Here is a 17,154-nt window from a genome sequence, read left to right as displayed (position 1 = left end):
TATTAACAAACTGATTAAGTTTCATCCAATGTTTTGGATTCCATGATGATGAAAAATCTGCATTCACCATACAACTTTAATATAAAAACGATTACTCATGACAACTTTAAAGCAGAAATTTAGTAGCTAATAAATTCATATACAAACATTCATTTACCAGCATTAGCCACTTTTTCATATTTAACCTTTAATGTATGTCCATAATGTCCATATAAATAGATATACTCTTTCCTTCACCTTGCATTTATGCATTTAAATTAAACCATTCTCATACGGTCACTGCTAACATGCAGTCACTATATAAAAATATGTAAAGAGGAGTTATGTACAGCCATTCATCTTTTTATGTGTATGCTAAAATAATGTGTAGTTTAAAATCTGATTTGAATTAAGTGCACTTAACATTACGTTCAGACACAAAACACGCACGTACACGGCATTTACAAAAACACTCGAGAAACACTAGAGGGAGCCAAAGTCATGGTAACAACTATACTTTTTATAGAAAGTAAATGATTAAACTGCCATTTTTTTATTGTCCACACAGATGTAATTTAAACAGATATAGAACTTAATTTTTTTCAACATGGTGTATTTGAGTCTTCTGCATTTTATCTCTTTCTGTTTTTACTTTCTTTAATTTCATGAATGCTGTTTCAGTTCACTCCTCTATTTGCTTAGGTACTGGGCGACAGAATGGTAGGCGAGGAGAATCTCTGAGTCATTTGGGCAGGTGTGGCGAAACTCGTCCCGTTTGTAGGCATTCTCTAGGTAACGTGTCAGACCTTTGAGCTCTGCAGGGATGGCAAAGTCACGGTACTCCTTAATAACCACCTGAGGGAAGAGCGATTTTTTGAAATAAGTCCAGGAATGACTCATTACATTTCTCAAATCATCCCTACTATTCAGCTAACAGTGAAAATTTCTCTCTTCTTCAGGATTAAAAAACAAAACAAAGTGAAAGGTTTGTATAAACATGGGATTGCTGAATTCTGTTCACCTTGACAATGTTCAGTTTGGGAAGCAAGTTGCAATCTGCCAAGGTAAGGCTGTCACCATCCAGGAAGAGGCGTGAAGATACTGTAAGATCCGGGTTTTTGTCCAGCTCGTGAGGGAGAGGAGTTTCTAGATACATGTTCAGCTTCACCAGAGTGGAAAGAAATTTCTTCTCGAGCACTGAAAGAAGTTGCAGGCTTTCTGTTAACCCATGGTGGCTCTTTCCATCATGCAATCATATATATAGCATAAGTGACTTGAAAATTTCAAAATTCTTACTGTCATTTAAACCAGGATTGGGATTTTTGATATATGCTGAGAATTTTCGGAAGATGTCTTCTCCAACACTGTTGGACTCTTTGTATCGACAGCACAATTTTGGGTGCCTGTTGTTAATGAAATAAAACATTTTGTTAATGTTTGGTGTTGCAGTGATGGGTTAGATATGCAGTGTGTTTCAAGGACTGAAAACACTGTGCTGCATATGTTTGAAGCAAGATGCCCTTTGCTCACTGTGGTGGGGCTAAGGTCTCTTCCAGGAACTCCTCAATCTTATTAGTGTCCGTTTTGACTTCATCATTGTAGATGAGAAAGGGGGGCTGAGAGCCTGGAGCCAAATCCTTCAGTACATCCGGAGCCCTGCAACAGATCAGTAAAGTCTTATTTTGGCACACTTGATCAGAAAGTTAAAATGTTTTACTTCCCAGCCTAAACCAAGCAAATGCTATGGAAAAGCATGCTATGATCACTTTCTAATGATGTGTTTTGACACCTCAGTATATATAAATAAAGCCATGCTATGATGACCATTGATGATTAGAGTAATTTCTGGCTTTTTTTTTTTTTCAAGGTAGCTGCATAGGTAGAGACCACCCTCGCTGACTTCTGATGCATGCCCAGTGGTTTTTGTTCTATAAGTAGGCCTGAAATATGACAAAAATTGCTCTATTCAGAAAAGAGCTTCAAGGATTACTCCTAATTAAATTTTAAAGGGGTAAAGACTTAATATCCACTGCGGTTTGTTCTCACTACCAAATGTGTTTTATCATGAATCATGCACATTTACCAGTCTAAATTTGGTCTGTAGTGATTCCTACTGAGTGAAAAATAGACTGACATGATAAGTTTAACAAAAAAATACAAACAAGGGTTTGAAACCATTGAGCTGCTTTTGTTTTGTGTTATAGATTGACAGGGCTTCATTATTTCCCCCTTTTGCAAAATATGAAGAAGCAATGACTGCTGGAGTACAAGCAACTATCTTAACACCTTCCTACAGAATTTTTGAGACACCGGAATGAAAGCTTCCTATTTTTATATGATTTAAATAGTGTATTTTATATACTTAACTTTCATGTTGTTTATGTTAAGTGCAGCATGTTTTGCTCCTTGCCCCCTCCCTTTCCGCTGCCTGTTCATCAGAAGGACAGCTTTAAATTTGATGTCAAACCTTTGTGTGGGGGGTTTATTCTTTTATTGTTGGTTTTGGTGTTTCTTACGCCTGATTCTCACTCATACATTGTAAATGTCATTCAGCTTCCCGTGTGTGTGTTTGTTTTCTTAAACCTGCAATACCTGATTTTACGGACACTTGGGGGCAGTGTCAACAAGTGAACACAACATTTGTGTTTTTGCCTTTTTAAAAATTGAATGGAAACTGATTTGTTTTAGATATAAACCTGATTATTTTGAGCTTGTTTGCTTTAATTTTGTGCCACTTTTGAGTCGGTTAACTGTTTGCTGACCATTTGTTTTTCTCACTAGTGTTTCTCAAACCCTTTTTTTTTTAATTTTTGTAATTGATTTGAATCTCGTGGAGCTTTTGTGTTTCTTTGCAGGTGTGTAAAATATTTGTTTGCATCATGTTGTTATCTGTCTTAACAAATATCTCTTTGTACTCGTTTTCAGCATCTTATCATTCTTAACCTATTGCGGTCATTTGTGTGACTGCTTCAGAATCTCAGCCCTTTGGCCTACACCAGGCAGCAGTCTTTTCTGTTCAGTAATCTGCCATTTCACATAATAAATAGTTTTTACCAATTTTTTTTTACCAAAACTGAATCCTGTATGAATGTAAATAATTTGCCTGCCTATATGTTTTATTGCTGTGGCTGTTTCTTGCATAGCATTTAGTGTCCCTGTAACCTTTCCTGAACTCAGTGGGGTTGGTGGAGGGTGAGGTGTTGGCAGATTTTCATTGTTGGGTGGCTTTTATAATGTAAATCAGACTTTCCTCCCATTTCATTTACAAATGCAACTCTCTGTCCTTGAATGCAACTTGTGAAAAACAATGTAAATAGTAGTTTTGTTGAGACTACATCAAAAAAGCAGTATGAAGCCAGACTCCTTTGTGCCCAGCTCTTAAAGATTCTACAAGACTTTTTGAAAAACGAATAAAATGTGCTCTCACCTCTTCATGTCTACAGTGGTCAGGGTAAAGTTGGCCCCTTTTAACCAAAGAATCATGAAGAGTCTCTGACAGAAAGGGCAGTTCCCCACACTCTCAGCATCATAACTGGCCTGACAGACAGAAACAAAGACACTTTGCAGTCACAGCAGATGAGTATAAAACAAGCTTTTATGATGATAAAATTGCACAATTGTACGTGGGTTCTGGTATCAGGATCTAACAAAACCAGGAGCACCTACACAGGTATTCTCGTCAAGCCTGCTCTGCTCTGGCAGTTTAAGCTAACTGCAAAGGAATTTCACACCCAGATTAAAAAGCCTATTATTGTAATACTGGTTTGTATCTCTGCCATATCCTGCATTATATGTTTTACTACAGTTTAAATACACTGAAATACTGTAGTTTGCTAAAGTTAAAAGCTTTTTTTGACACATTTCTGTCACTTTAGATGTAAACAAACAGGAAAATGTCACCTTGTGTTACCAAGTAGCTGGGAATGAGCAGAGTTTTTGCTTAGACTGTAACATGTCAAGATTGTTGTATGTCTTACCTTTACAAAGAGTTCAATCTTTGGCTCCTCGGCCATCTTACTTTCTCTCCGTCTTCCCACTGATGTCCACGTACCTCTGCTGGTTCCACAAACTGATTTCTTTCTGTCACTGCTGATGAAAGGACAAGGCAGAGCTGTGACAGTGACTGAAGTAAAGACATTTGCAATTTTCTGACAAACCTCCTTACCTGTTTCTTTCTCTCTGTTTTTAAAGTAAGTACATATACTGAAAGATATACTCACACTGGTGATCACAGCTAGCACTGGATGCAAGACCAGTACTTTATCTTCCCTCCACCTGTATTATTTAATTGCTCTACTCTTCACCTGTTTCTGGGGATTTTGTTCTGCCACCACACCTCTCCAGCATTGAGTGGCAGCCTACACCTCCTCTGGAGTTACCAGTCAGACCAGCAAATCTGGATCTGGCTTCACTTCCAGCATATTCTGTCGATGAAATCTTTCTGTCTGTCTTTGTCAATTGCTATCTAGCAGAAAAGATCAGTTAGACAGAAAGGAGTCATCAAAAAGTGGACTATTTCTATAGTTTCAAGCTTGCTTACTTTCAGTTCAGTTCATTTAAACTTTATTCATCACAAATCACAACAACAGGTGCCTCACAACGCTTTATATTTTAAAGTAAAAATCCTACATTAATAGATCAAAAACAGGGAAAACCCCTGCAAATCATATCACACCAAGATGTCTGTCTCCCGAATCCAAACTGGAAGCCCAGAGAAGAGGGGCCTGAAGGCTCTGCCTTCCAGTCTATTGCTAGGAACCACAAGTAAACCAGCAGTCTGAGAGCTAAATGCTCTAATGGCATTACACAATACTATGAGGTCTTTAAGATAACACGGGCCTGATTATTCAAGACAATGTATTTGATGACAAGGATTTTAAATTTTATTCTGGATTTAACAGGGAGTCAATGAAGAGAACCCAATATAGGAGAAATCTGCTCTCTATTTCTAGTCCCTTTCCGTCCTTTAATTAACTGCAGCATTTTGGATCAACTGCAGGCTTCCAGGGAGGTTTTAGAACAGCCTGATAATAACAAATTCAATTGTCCAGCCAAAAAGTAATAAATGCACAAACTAGTTTATCAGATAGGATGTTTCTAATTTTAGAGATATTGCATAAATAGAAGAAAGCACTTCTACATATCAGTTTAATATGCACAAGGACATATCCTGGTTAAACACGATTCCAATATTCCTGACAGTGTTAAGAGTAAGAATCTGGTCTGATACCACCTTTCTAGTTTTTTTAGGGCCAAGTGCAATAACCTCAGGTTTAACTGAATTTAGAAGAAGAAAAGTTGAGGTCATCGATCTCTTTATGTCTTTAAGATATTCGTGCACTTTAACTAATTGGTGTGTTGTATCTGCATAGCACTGAAAATGAAAGCTATGCCTTCTGATGATACTGCCTAAGGGAAGCATATATAATGTAAACAGAATTGGTCCTAGCACTGAACCTTGTGGAACTCCATAATTAACCTCAGTGGGTGAAGAGAGGATTCTCCATTTACGTGAACAAATATGTATATAGATATGATTCAAACCACTGCTGTGCAGTATCTTTAATACCCACAGCATGCTCTAATCACTGTAAAAATATATTATGGATTAAAGTGTCAAACACTGCACTGAGGTCTCAGAGGACACTCACAAAGATGGGTCCACTTTCAGAGGCCATAAGAAGATCATTTGTAACCTTCACTAAAGCTGTTTCTGTACTGTGATGGGCTCTGAAACCTGACTGAATCTCTTGAATTAAACCATTGCTCTGCAGATGATCAGTTAGCTCTGTTACAACTACTCTTTCTTTTTGAGATAAAAAAGGAAAGTTGGAGATTGGACTATAATTAGCTAAGACATCTAGGTCAAGTGATGGCTTTTTAAGTAACAGTTTAACTACTGCCAGCTTGAAGGCCTGTGGTATGTTTCTGATTAATAGAGACAGGTTGATCATACTTAAGACTGAAACATTAATTAATGGTAGAACGTCTTTGAGGAATGGACTCTAAAGGACATATTGATGTTTTGGAGCAAGGAATTACAGTTATTTCATGGGGCAAAGTTTGAAGTATATCACATGCTGCTGTAACATCAATAGCATGGTGCAGTAGTTTTCCAAAGGATGTTTTCACTGCTTGTGGCTGCTTCCCCATGCTATAAAGAAAAATTCTCCACTAGCTGATGAGTCACATTTTGCACACTGTGGTACCCTCACAGTGGAACTGGAAAGAGGGCTATCCAAAATATTGCCACAAAGGTGATATTGTATCTTAAATATCATTGTTGAATTTATTATTAAACTCTTTTTTTCTTTTCTTTTTGGCCACATTATTCTTTCCATTTCAGATATAAATTAAGCAGTTGCACTGAGGAAATTTTTAGACCCAGTGTTTTCACATTCAGTTTGATATGTTTATATTGGACATTTTCCACAGCTGTTTCTAGTTGTCGATCTGCATTCATGACTGAATAAAAATGCTCTTGTGTAACAAGCATTCACCACCGAGACTTGTGTTCCAGTTGGCAAGAAGAGAAAGAAACACCCTCAAGGATGTAAAGAGAAGAAAAATGGTGAAAGCTGAATGAGTGAGATAACATCACTAGAAAGAAGCAGACTGCTGTAGCTGTGACACAACCCCTACAACACTGTATTATTCCACAGGCGAGGAAGACTGAGGGAGGAAATCATAAGGGTGTGACCTGTCTTTATCAGTCATCTGTGACTTTTTGTGCTGTGAATTCCGTAAGCTGATTTCACGCACTCAAATACATGTTAATGAAAGCAGTTTAGTGTATTATTTTGTCAGGGATCGAACAGGATGTTGTTCTGCTTTTGAAACGCTCAAATATTCTTTGAATAAATTCTTCAACAATTGAAACTAAATTGTCATATGTGCAACGAATATGGTGTAAAAACAGTTTAACATAAGCACAACATAAACCAAATATGTTATATAAAACATGGTTTTACTAAAGAGATGGCATATTAAACATATATGCGATTACCAATATTTACAGGGTATGACTATGACTATGATGTTCCTTTCTCACATTGCTTCATCTGAATTGGTTGCACAAGCACAAAGATGAACTTTATTTAGTATTTGATAATCTATGAGATTTAAATATACTTTCAACCATTTTAAAATCCTATTTTTTGTACCCTTTGATAATTAAAAGCTTATACACAGATAAGAGTCGGGTGATTGGGACTATTGTAAAGGAAAATTAGTAGTTAAAAGAGGCAGATAATTTCTTCTCCATGGGGTCCAGAAATCCCACTGGGAGCCACCAACATGCACAAGCTTGTTGAGCTAGTGATCTGCTCACAAGAAGACTAAGGATGACCTCTACTGCTCAAATTCAAGATTACATAAGATGGAAAATAATTTTTTGCAGCAACACAGGAGATCCAGCACACCAGTGCACATAATTACATATTCAAAGATACATTGTTACAGATTTTAAACTACGACTACACTATCTGCAATTCATTCTGGATCAAATACAGACTTGTTCACCACTTCTTGCCGCTGCTTATTCATTCCTTAGCACTAACAAACCACAAGTGATCATCAGTGACAACCAGGCATGTATATGTAAATAATACTCTAAATATATCTAACATCTCGCTGCATGTTGTCTTTTGACCATTCAGTGATGCAAACAGAAACATGATGTTTCTGATACAGGCCCTTTCCCTTTTTGTTTTGTTTGCAAAATATTTCTGCACAGTAGTACCGATGTTGGTGTTCTTCCCCCTACAGCAGCTTCCCTGATTGTAACTCAGTCTTGTGTGAGCTCCCTTGTGTAACCCCCATCTTCATATGTCATGCCACACTTCCTCTTTTTTACAGCCGTGCACACATGCAACGAACTCGTCTTGAATATGCTCCATTTTTTCTCATAGAGTGAGGGTTGCCACAGACATAAAAGAGAAAGAATGTTCCGCACTTACCAGAAGGCAGGAATTTAAATGCAATGCGGAGTTAGAAAGAGGCTGGGGCAATGTGGACCTTTTTATCTAAACACATATTCAGCAAGATTTCAGAAAAGCCACACCTCCGATTCTTTAAAAGGCTTTGTGTTTTTGGTTTTCTAACACAAGTTTACCATCGTAACAATATTCGTGGTGATTGAAGACAGAGAATAAACCACTCATCTCATCATCAGGTTAGTGGAGGAGGTTTGGGGTTTTGCCTTTCATATGTCTTTCTGGTCAGTGTGGTTCATCTAAAGAAATCTTGCTAAATCTTTATTTGTTTTTTTATTTGTTTTTTATTTATTTTTTTTTTTTGGGGGGGGGGGGGGGGGGGTTAAGTTTTGCGCAAAACACACTTTGCTTATTTAATCTGCCAGCTTGCATTTCATTGACTGCTAGAGATAAATAGAAACATGCAGGTTTAAAAGTATATGGTCACCAGCCAGTGACAGAACAACAAAATCTTTTACAGCATCCTGTAGCTGATCTTTAGGTCTGAACTATAGACATGGCCTGTTTCTTAAGAATATTGCTATTTAATACACATGTTGACATAGATTTTGAATAAAAAAATATATAAGGTATTAAGGATATATACAAATGTTTTTATGAAGGAGGCTCATTGGTTCTATTTGTTTTTCCAAACATGTGCTTTCTTCCTCTACCATGCAAATGTAAGGAATAAATTTGTGAAAATATTTCTTCAGGAGTTAGTGTGGGAAGTCATTTTAAATGTTGCTCTTCTTCATTTTCAACAAACTGAAACCTTGTAGTTTCAGGTCTTACATATTGCAAAATCCCATTTCCTTAAGTCTGCTAGCTGTGAAGACACAGACAGGTTCCACAGAAAAAACCACACCGTTTAAGAAATCTAGAGCTTTTAAATGATATAGGCCTTTAGTTTAGAATTTAATATGCAATGTCATGCAATGCAAAAATAGGATTAACTAAAATATTTGAATTGCATTCGTTCGAGCTTACACCAGGCGATTTGTAACTCCCTTTGTGTCATTTGTGCAACTGCTTGATTCTGTCTTTTGAAAATGACAGGAGCAAACCAAATAACAGCTGGAAGATAATAACAACGTGTTTTGTACACATGCAAATACTGACTGAAAGAGATTTTTCCCCTTCTTATGAAGTAATATTTAATTTTTGTTTTGTTCATTTAAAGCAAAGGACAGGCAAGGTGCTGATCTGTGTAGGAGGTGGTGAATCGTGTTCATACTGGAAGCCACATGTTAAGTTAAAGTCCCTAATGGTGAGTCCTGAACACAGTCACTACTCTACCCAAAACTGAATACAACACGCTTTTATTTACTTTAAGAGAGACTTCTGATTTTCCATATAAATTTACAAAGTTACCTTGTGAAGAAAGTGCTTCTTTTTTCAGTTTCTCCATAGTTTGATGAGGTGTTGGTCACTTAATGACAGACCTAAGCTCTATTCCGGGAAGCAAGTTTAGCTCTGACGTTGTTAAGCCAGATAAGAAGAAAACCCCAACATTCTGCTCCAGAAAAAGTCAGTTACTAGGTTAAAAGAATCTGTGAACTAAATCTGTTCAGTGGCAGGTTTTCATCAACAAACTCTGAATTTCTGTCTGACTGCCACGCCACCACCACAGCTGAATCAGTGACTGCATGTTTCATTTCTTCAGTCATAAAGTCCCTGGCGAACCTCAGAGCGATATAATTTCGTTTCCAGAAGCTTACAGGTTGACAAAGACCAAAATCTCAGTTAGACGTTTGCTATTTTTTGCACTTAACATCTGCACTTTTGCAATGATTTAGTCAGCAATAACAATTGTATGAAGTCTTGTTTTCACCACTGAAAAAATCAAAACATATTTTTTGCCAGTTGAAATTTTGAGATAATAAATCATAATGTAGTGTAACACATAATGGAGATAATAACAGAAATTTCTGATGCATGTCTGGGTTTTGATAGTTTTTTCTTTTTGTTTTTTTTAATTATTCATTCATTCATTCATTAGCTGAAACAAACTTCCATAGAATGGAGACAGCGATTACGTCACTAATTTATTATTTGAATATCTTTAAATATTGTTTATATTAATTCTATTTAAAGCTTTAGCTTTAACACGTTGATCACAAATCAGTCATTTGTCAGTGAGAAGGAGAAAAAAAATGCCTGTCACAGTTGGATCTCGATGTGAATATTTGAATGAAGATGAGGCCGAAATGACTTTAAGACTGTAACATCATTAAATGTTGCAGTCTGACTGTGTTGTGAACATTTCAGGTTGGACTTTGTTCATAGGTGTACTGAGGCATATCCCCAGAATGGGCTCTGGTAGAAGGTATCATTGGCAAAACAGGTGGAAAACCACTTGCACAGCGGGATTTAAAACAGATAAGCATCACTGATATTTTATGGTACGCTCCTGAATTTCTGAGTTTCCAGACAGAATTAGAAACTAGAATGCCTCCTCAAATTTGATTTCCCCAAAAGGGCACCAGTGACAGTAAACAGCTGTAAACTGTGAAACTTTTCATTGGAACTGCCATTGTTCTCCATTTGTGACTCGCTAAAAAGAGCACTGACCAGGCTGTGGCTGTAAGAGAACCATCATCTGTCACTGAAGGTTGAGATTAGATCAGATTAGAAATATTTACACAGAGAATCTCACTAAGCATTTAAGTAAGTTGGTTACATCCCATCGTTTTACTATTACTTTAAATTAAAACGAAAATGGTGATAAACTGTAGCAAAAAACTTTTTTTTTTATTTATTTACTTGTTTTTTGTTTTTCATTTGAGATGGCAACAAATAGTGTATCCACCGTAGTTTTAAGATGAACATCATTGTCCACACTGATGCATATTCACATCCTTCGGTCTGCTGGGTTTTAATCGGAGGCTCTGCTCTTTATTTACCCATTGCAATGGTGAATCTGTGGTCTATGACCTCCGTTGTAATGTGTGCTATACTGCAATTAAACAGATGTGAAAGTCAAAAGAACACAGTTCAGAAATTATTCACAGTGCAGGTTTGAGGTATATTTTTTTCTTTTTTTAGTGGGCTACATACTGAACCCTAGAAGATAGAAACAAAGTATTGATCACGCTAGCATCAATTTGATACCAATACCAGCATGGCTATTGGTAATATTGAAATTCAGATTTTCCCACCTCGACTCTGCTGATGATGTTTTTCTTCCTCTGGTCAGGCACGCCTTAACACAGAATTGAATATACACAGAGATGATTGACTTAGCACTGATAAGCCTCTCTGGAACCAAAAGATAAAAAGACTTTATCAGAATTAATCATTTTAGATTGACTTTTTAAATATAGAGTTTTGTGAACATGTTTCCTGGAAGAAGCCTCTGGTGTCTTAACAGATGACATAAAGGGATAAGCGCTAACATGTCTCGTTTCAGGAAGTTTATAATGACGTCTGTGCAACACTTTTTTTAACCTGTGAACTGTGCAGAGTGCAAGAGGAAGAATTTAAATATGCTCAATTTAAGTGGACCTTTAGAAGGATGCATTTACTGAAAATGTGAGGGATTATATTTAGGTAAAACAAAACCGATCATCCTTGAAGTCTATTCAAGAAAAAAAACATGCAAGTAATGTATTTTCTTTATATATCTGCTCAAGGCAAACAGTGCAAACAGTGAAGCAGGAAACTTCTGTTTCTGATGTGTTCATTCTTTTCTTATCACAGGGGTTTCACACCAAAAAAATACACAAGTTGGTGAAGAGGCTAGTCATCCTCCCTTTTCTCTGTTTTTTACCACTGTGTCTCTTCAGTGGGTGGCTGAGTAGCTCTGTGAAACCTTTACATCATGACAGCAGAAGTAGAAATGTGACCGTCCTGCTGTGGTATTGGCCCTTCAGCAGATCATTCAGCCTGAAGGGTGACGTTTGCTGGGATCTCTACCGTATCCCTCGCTGTATTCTGGTGGACGAGCGCTCCTACTTCCCCTCTGCGGATGTAGTGGTGTTCCACAACAGGGAGCTGCAAGTGGGCCTCCACAAGTTGCCTACTAACATCTCACGGCCACCAAGCCAGAAGTGGGCCTGGATGTCCCTGGAGGCTCCTTCTCACAATGGAAACTTACATAAGTATGCAGATATCTTTAACATGACCATAACCTACAGGAGGGATGCTGACATCAGCATACCCTATGGCATGCTGCTACGGAGGGAGGCTGAAGAACAAGTGAATGAAGACAACTCTGTAAACAAGAGCTCTCTGGTTTGTTGGGTGATCAGCAACTATAAGAGCCACCACAAAAGAAGCCAAGTGTACAACAACCTCAGAGCTTCAGTTCCTGTGGCGGTTTATGGGCGCTGGACTAAAAACCGCCTCCCCTCCTCAGAACTTTTACCTACAATATCTCGCTGCTATTTTTATTTGGCTTTTGAGAACTCACTTGCTAAAGATTATATCACGGAGAAGCTGTGGAGGAATGCTTACGAGGGAGGGGCTTTGCCCATTGTCCTGGGGCCACCTTTAGGCAATTACAAAGCTGTGGCTCCACCTCATTCTTTCATCCATGTTGATGAGTTTGCGTCACTGAATGAAATGGGAAAGTATCTACAACAGCTTGCAGAGGATAAGAAACGCTACAGTGAGTATTTTACCTGGAAGAAACAGTGGAAAGTGAAACGGTACACAGACTGGAGGGAAAGACTGTGTAATATCTGTTCAAAGTACAACAGTTTACCTAAGCACAAAGTTTACTCAGACCTAGATGCGTGGGTCAATGCTAACACGAGCTTAAACATTTAATCAAATTTTACTGTATTTTTTGCAACATTTGTAAACATCATGACATCATTCTCTGAATTACTTTGAAAACAGTTCAGAGTGAATGTGAAACTTAAAAATCTAAAAATTGTATCTAAAAAAATATTTTAGAAATGTGATTGTATGCACACCAGTTAAACTGCACTGTAACTAATATGCATTAACAACAATGACCGAGTGATCTGCTACACTGAGATCCCTAGCACTTTACTCCAGTACACTAAGGTTAAAAACTACCTAGAATGTGGAGATATTTAGAAAAATGGATGTAGTGGATATCTGGATAAAGTGTAACCTGCCTCTTGCATTATGGAAACGTCTGTAAACACACACTGTACTGTAAGTGCTACTTTGTACAAACTATGACAGAAAACATCATTTTCCTGTGTTGCAAGAAAGGGATGTTTTATTAAAATTATGCTACCACTTTTACACCTTCAGTTATTAAAGAAGCTGCTGTTGCAATATTGTCTGAATATATAAAATACTGTGAGCTAGTCAACTGCTCCAGCTTAGAAAGACAGTTTCATACTTTTAGAGAGAACCAGGCTAGCTGATTGTCTCAATCATGTTTGTAAATAATTCAACATTTAAAATTGAGTTTTGTTCGCAGCGCCTCTGGTAGAAACTCCAGTTCTCACACTGCTTCAGTGTTTACAATAAAGCAAAACCTGGAAAACTTTCTAAAATTGTCATTTTTCATTGCTGAAGTGTTGAAAGACTCACAGAGACCATGTTTGCACTTTCTATCCAGGCCAAAAAACGCACACCACTTCCTTAAATAATATATAACATACATGCACTTACTACACTAATGCCCAAGCTTAGCAGCATCAGGTAAAATTCCCATTTAAGTTCAGCTACAAACTACTAGTTACCCTATGATGAGGGTTTATCATGAAAAGATACAAACATTGTCTTTTGATAACATTTATTGGGGGATAATACGCAATTCCGTAATTATGCATACATATTACAAACTTTTTTTTTTTTTAAGTGAAAAATGTCACTATCCCAGATTTTCAATATATTAATCAATTTAGTTTTGCTAAAAACTAACAGCTAATGCCTAACAGTTGTGATTGCACTCTCAGTAAATAACTCCAAGTCGATCCTTTCAGCTTGTAATCAACACTGAGCTAGCCGGGGCCAGAAATAAATTACAGCAGTACATATTGTTTGACAACTTTAAGCTGATACTGCTAATAATTTTATTGTCATCTAGGGACTTCTTGGTGTATTTTGAAGTTGGAATGACATTTAACATTGTTTTCAAAGTTTTAAAAACACTGAGTAGATTGTAACATAGGAAATTTAAAAAAAAAAAAAAAAAAGTTGACAGGGTAGTCGGTCAACATTAAAATCTAAATAAAGAGAAAAGGAATCCTACAAGAGTTTCTAAAAGCAGATGGCAACAAGTCACATTTACTGTCACTCATCTGAGAAAGAAAGTGTGTACAAATAGAACAAGTAAAGGGTTGTAGTATTTGCCAGATTACAAAGGATTACACTAACACCTACTGAAGTGCTTTTTCCCCCACTTTTGCTTAATACTAATAACCACAAGGGAGGGGAAAAAAGCAAGTTTGGTATACAAATAAAACTGGAATAAAAGCCTTGTAAAAAATTTGGACAAATCTTATAAGAGCGCTCTGTTGCAGTGCTAGTTTAGACAAATACTACAGATGCTCTCTACAGACATGACACAAGTATTGCACAAGTATTGGCCAAACTGTCAAAAATGAATACTATTTAAGGAGGTGTCCCTCTCTTGCTTTTCCCTTGTTGGCACCACAGAAAGCCTACCCAGAATTATGCACAACTAAAACACCCCAGCTCTCGAGCATTTACAGACCAAGCCTCATTCCACATCTGGTCCATAAAGTCACAGCACATAAACTCAAAAACTATGTATTGGCCAAAACTGGCCAATACATAGTCATGCAATAAATGTGCAACTCAACATCCCCTTTTGCTATATGAAATCAAAGTAGTTCAAGGTCACAGAACAGTGACATAAGGCATTTCACAATCACCATAGCTGAAACCGGAAACCACTTTGATTTCACCCTCACACAACTCAGATACGATCAGATTGTTTGATTGCTGCATTTGTAGAGCTTCCGAGGTAAGTTGGGCACATTTTTGAAAGGCAATCTGTGGTTCTGGTTGGACTATGGCTTTATCTAGTTGGGTGCCCAACCACTCCAGGATTCAGGGCTTGTTTCATGACATCAGGCCTGGGAAGTTGAGGCATGTAGAGCGTGGGAGGAGGGCCTCCACTGAAACTGGGCCCTGGGTAGGCCTGACTGGGAATGGGGGAAGGACTCTGCTCATACAGATGGCCTTCCAATTCCTCATCCAGCGGCAGAGCCAAGCGCTTCCCCTTCTGTCTCCGGTTGCAAAACCAAACACGTACCACCTGCCAAGAGCAAAATAAAGTGTTAGTCAACAAAATGTGAACCACAAGAGACTTGTGGTGAGAGAAATAAGATATGCTTACATCTCTCTCCAGGCCCAGATCACCCGAAATGTGCTTGATTGCTTGGGTGTTCGGTTTGGGACACTTGATGAAGTAGGACTCTAGAGCAGCACGCACTGCCCCCTCCAGACTGGTCCTCCGCTTTCTTTTTCTGGTGTCAACAAAAACTCGCTCAATCTTGTACATCTGCGGAAACAGAAACATGTAAGAGGGATGGAGAGTTACTGATTGTGCTCTTCAAGCACCTACATTTGTATCACTAGAGGATTTGACATATCTGCTTCAGTTTGGGCTTAGTCTAAAATTAAAAGGAGCCCCAGTTTGGCGATCACCTGGTCCCAAACTGGTTGTTTGAAACTTACATCCTGAGGATTTTCAGAGTTCTCCGCCTCATCCAGCCATTTCTGCAGAAGGGGCTTCAGCTTGCACATGTTCTTAAAGCTCAGTTGCAGAGCCTCAAAACGACAAATGGTAGTTTGGCTGAACATTTTTCCTGCTCCAGAAAATAAAAGAAAGACTTGACGGACACACAACAGCCAGCTCCCCAAACTGCAGAAGACACTTCATAAGCATATAATATTCATAACCATTTTAAATTGCCAACATTTACCAAACCTGCCAATCCAATCTACTAAAGTCAGATGAGACAAAGTAAAGATAAAAGAATAAATTTACCATAAAGGCTTCCCAGTGAAAGGCCAACATCTGACTGGGTAAAACCCAGAGTAATGCGCTTGTGTTTGAGCTCCCTGGCAAACTGCTCCAGCTCTTCAGTGGAAACGGTTCCCTGCTAGAAGGAGAAAATTAAAAAATTATTACACAAAATTCAAGCGAAATATCTTTGGCTGATAGGTAGCGCACATTTGCAGTGCTCTTGCAAAAGGTCCACGAGATGAGGACTTACCTCTTTCTTGCATCCTTGATTGGAGGACGCGGCATTTCGTCGGGAGGTGGCCGGCCTCTGCTGCTGGGCCTCAGGGACAACCTGAGGTGTGTTCACGCTGAAATACCCGTTCCCCGGAAGTCCGTTGCTCGGGGGTGAGGGGGACAGCGATGGGGAAGATGTCGAAGATGTGGAGGGAGTTTGACTACCGCTGCCAGGTGACGAGAAGGACCAAAAGGACGGGTTCCAGGTCCCAGTCCTAGCGTAGAATAATCCGTGGGCCATATCGTTGGAGGCTTGTGGAGTCAGGTACTGCTGAACATTTATCTCGGATGAGTAGTCCTCGCGGGCGACCTTCTCCATCTTTATTTCAGGTAGTTTGATTTGCTCCGCCGTCTCGGCTTCAGGGGTGCTAAGGTTTATAGGCTGGATTGCTGTAGATACACCAGGTAATTGGCCTGCGTAGTCTGCAAAGGGATACCAATGCTTGGGTTGCCCAAAGTCTCCAGCCTGTAGCTCAGAGGGCCTGTAGTCGGTGGAGACGGATGGGAAGGGGAAAAAGGCTTGAGCGGATGTCGATGCGATACCACTGTAACAGCTTTTGTTGTAAATGCGGCTCGGGTCTGGCAAGACACCATGGGGTACCTGGAAGGAGGCACTACTACCAAAACCATCCTGACCCAAAAGCTGCGCGCAAGCGCTGGTGCGGCTGAAGTCATAAGGCCGGCTGTGGCCCTCAGGACTTTCAGACATCCTCCAAAAAAATGAAAAAACCTGGCCGAGCAACAAACGCGCTTCCAGAAAGTGGGGAAAAAGTTGATCTAGCGGTGACTGATTTTAAAATGTCTTATCCGTTTCGGGATCCAAAGGAGGAGAAAAAAATAAATAAATAAACCAGTTCAAACGTGAAGGCCTTCGTCTGAATGCAGCGTAACTACCAATATCCCAAAGGCCTAGTCAATAAAGCTTTGTCCTCCCAAACGCTTATCTACCATCAGGCTCAAATGCGTGTCTGCTCCACAGATTTTTCTTATCAGCGCCACAAG

At 38.7% G+C, this 17,154-nt stretch overlaps 3 protein-coding genes across 6 annotated transcripts; 1 reads left to right on the top strand and 2 right to left on the bottom strand.

Annotated features, from left to right (window-relative positions):
* Positions 1-4,329, bottom strand: clic3 (CLIC family member 3). Of its 3 annotated transcripts, none has more exons than XM_035906947.2 (7): positions 4,145-4,163; positions 3,957-4,068; positions 3,407-3,516; positions 1,510-1,635; positions 1,276-1,382; positions 1,001-1,176; positions 1-834 (listed from the first exon to the last, which is right to left on the bottom strand). In XM_035906947.2, the coding sequence occupies exons 2-7, from the start codon at positions 3,990-3,992 to the stop codon at positions 670-672; spliced, it is 720 nt and encodes a 239-aa protein (XP_035762840.1). In that variant the 5' UTR covers positions 3,993-4,068; positions 4,145-4,163; the 3' UTR covers positions 1-669. The 3 variants fall into 3 exon arrangements, with proteins under 3 accessions (XP_035762840.1, XP_035762839.1, XP_006788795.1); XM_035906946.2 differs by lacking the exon at positions 4,145-4,163 and adding an exon at positions 4,200-4,329 and having other exon boundaries at positions 2-834; XM_006788732.3 differs by lacking the exon at positions 4,145-4,163 and adding an exon at positions 4,200-4,329 and having other exon boundaries at positions 2-834; positions 3,957-4,065.
* Positions 4,330-7,851: 3,522 nt separating this feature from the next.
* fut7 (fucosyltransferase 7 (alpha (1,3) fucosyltransferase)) lies at positions 7,852-13,409 on the top strand. The gene is made up of 3 exons (XM_035906945.1): positions 7,852-8,152; positions 9,136-9,222; positions 11,655-13,409. The coding sequence occupies exons 2-3, from the start codon at positions 9,220-9,222 to the stop codon at positions 12,723-12,725; spliced, it is 1,074 nt and encodes a 357-aa protein (XP_035762838.1). The 5' UTR covers positions 7,852-8,152; positions 9,136-9,219; the 3' UTR covers positions 12,726-13,409.
* A 1,516-nt stretch (positions 13,410-14,925) lies between these two features.
* pou5f3 (POU domain, class 5, transcription factor 3) lies at positions 14,926-16,861 on the bottom strand. Of its 2 annotated transcripts, none has more exons than XM_087844459.1 (5): positions 16,130-16,861; positions 15,901-16,015; positions 15,588-15,721; positions 15,247-15,411; positions 14,926-15,165 (listed from the first exon to the last, which is right to left on the bottom strand). In XM_087844459.1, exons 1-5 carry the CDS (start codon positions 16,859-16,861, stop codon positions 14,926-14,928), a joined length of 1,386 nt encoding a protein of 461 aa, XP_087700585.1. The 2 variants fall into 2 exon arrangements, with proteins under 2 accessions (XP_087700585.1, XP_006788794.2); XM_006788731.2 differs by having other exon boundaries at positions 15,588-15,718.
* Between the last annotated feature and the right edge of the window lie 293 nt (positions 16,862-17,154).

The sequence above is a fragment of the Neolamprologus brichardi genome, chromosome 7 (genome assembly GCF_056152115.1).
Source record: "Neolamprologus brichardi isolate AB-2024 chromosome 7, ASM5615211v1, whole genome shotgun sequence".
Lineage (NCBI taxonomy): Eukaryota > Metazoa > Chordata > Actinopteri > Cichliformes > Cichlidae > Neolamprologus > Neolamprologus brichardi.
The sequence above is the reverse complement of the archived record's forward strand: the minus strand, read 5'-3'. Positions and strand labels throughout refer to the sequence as shown.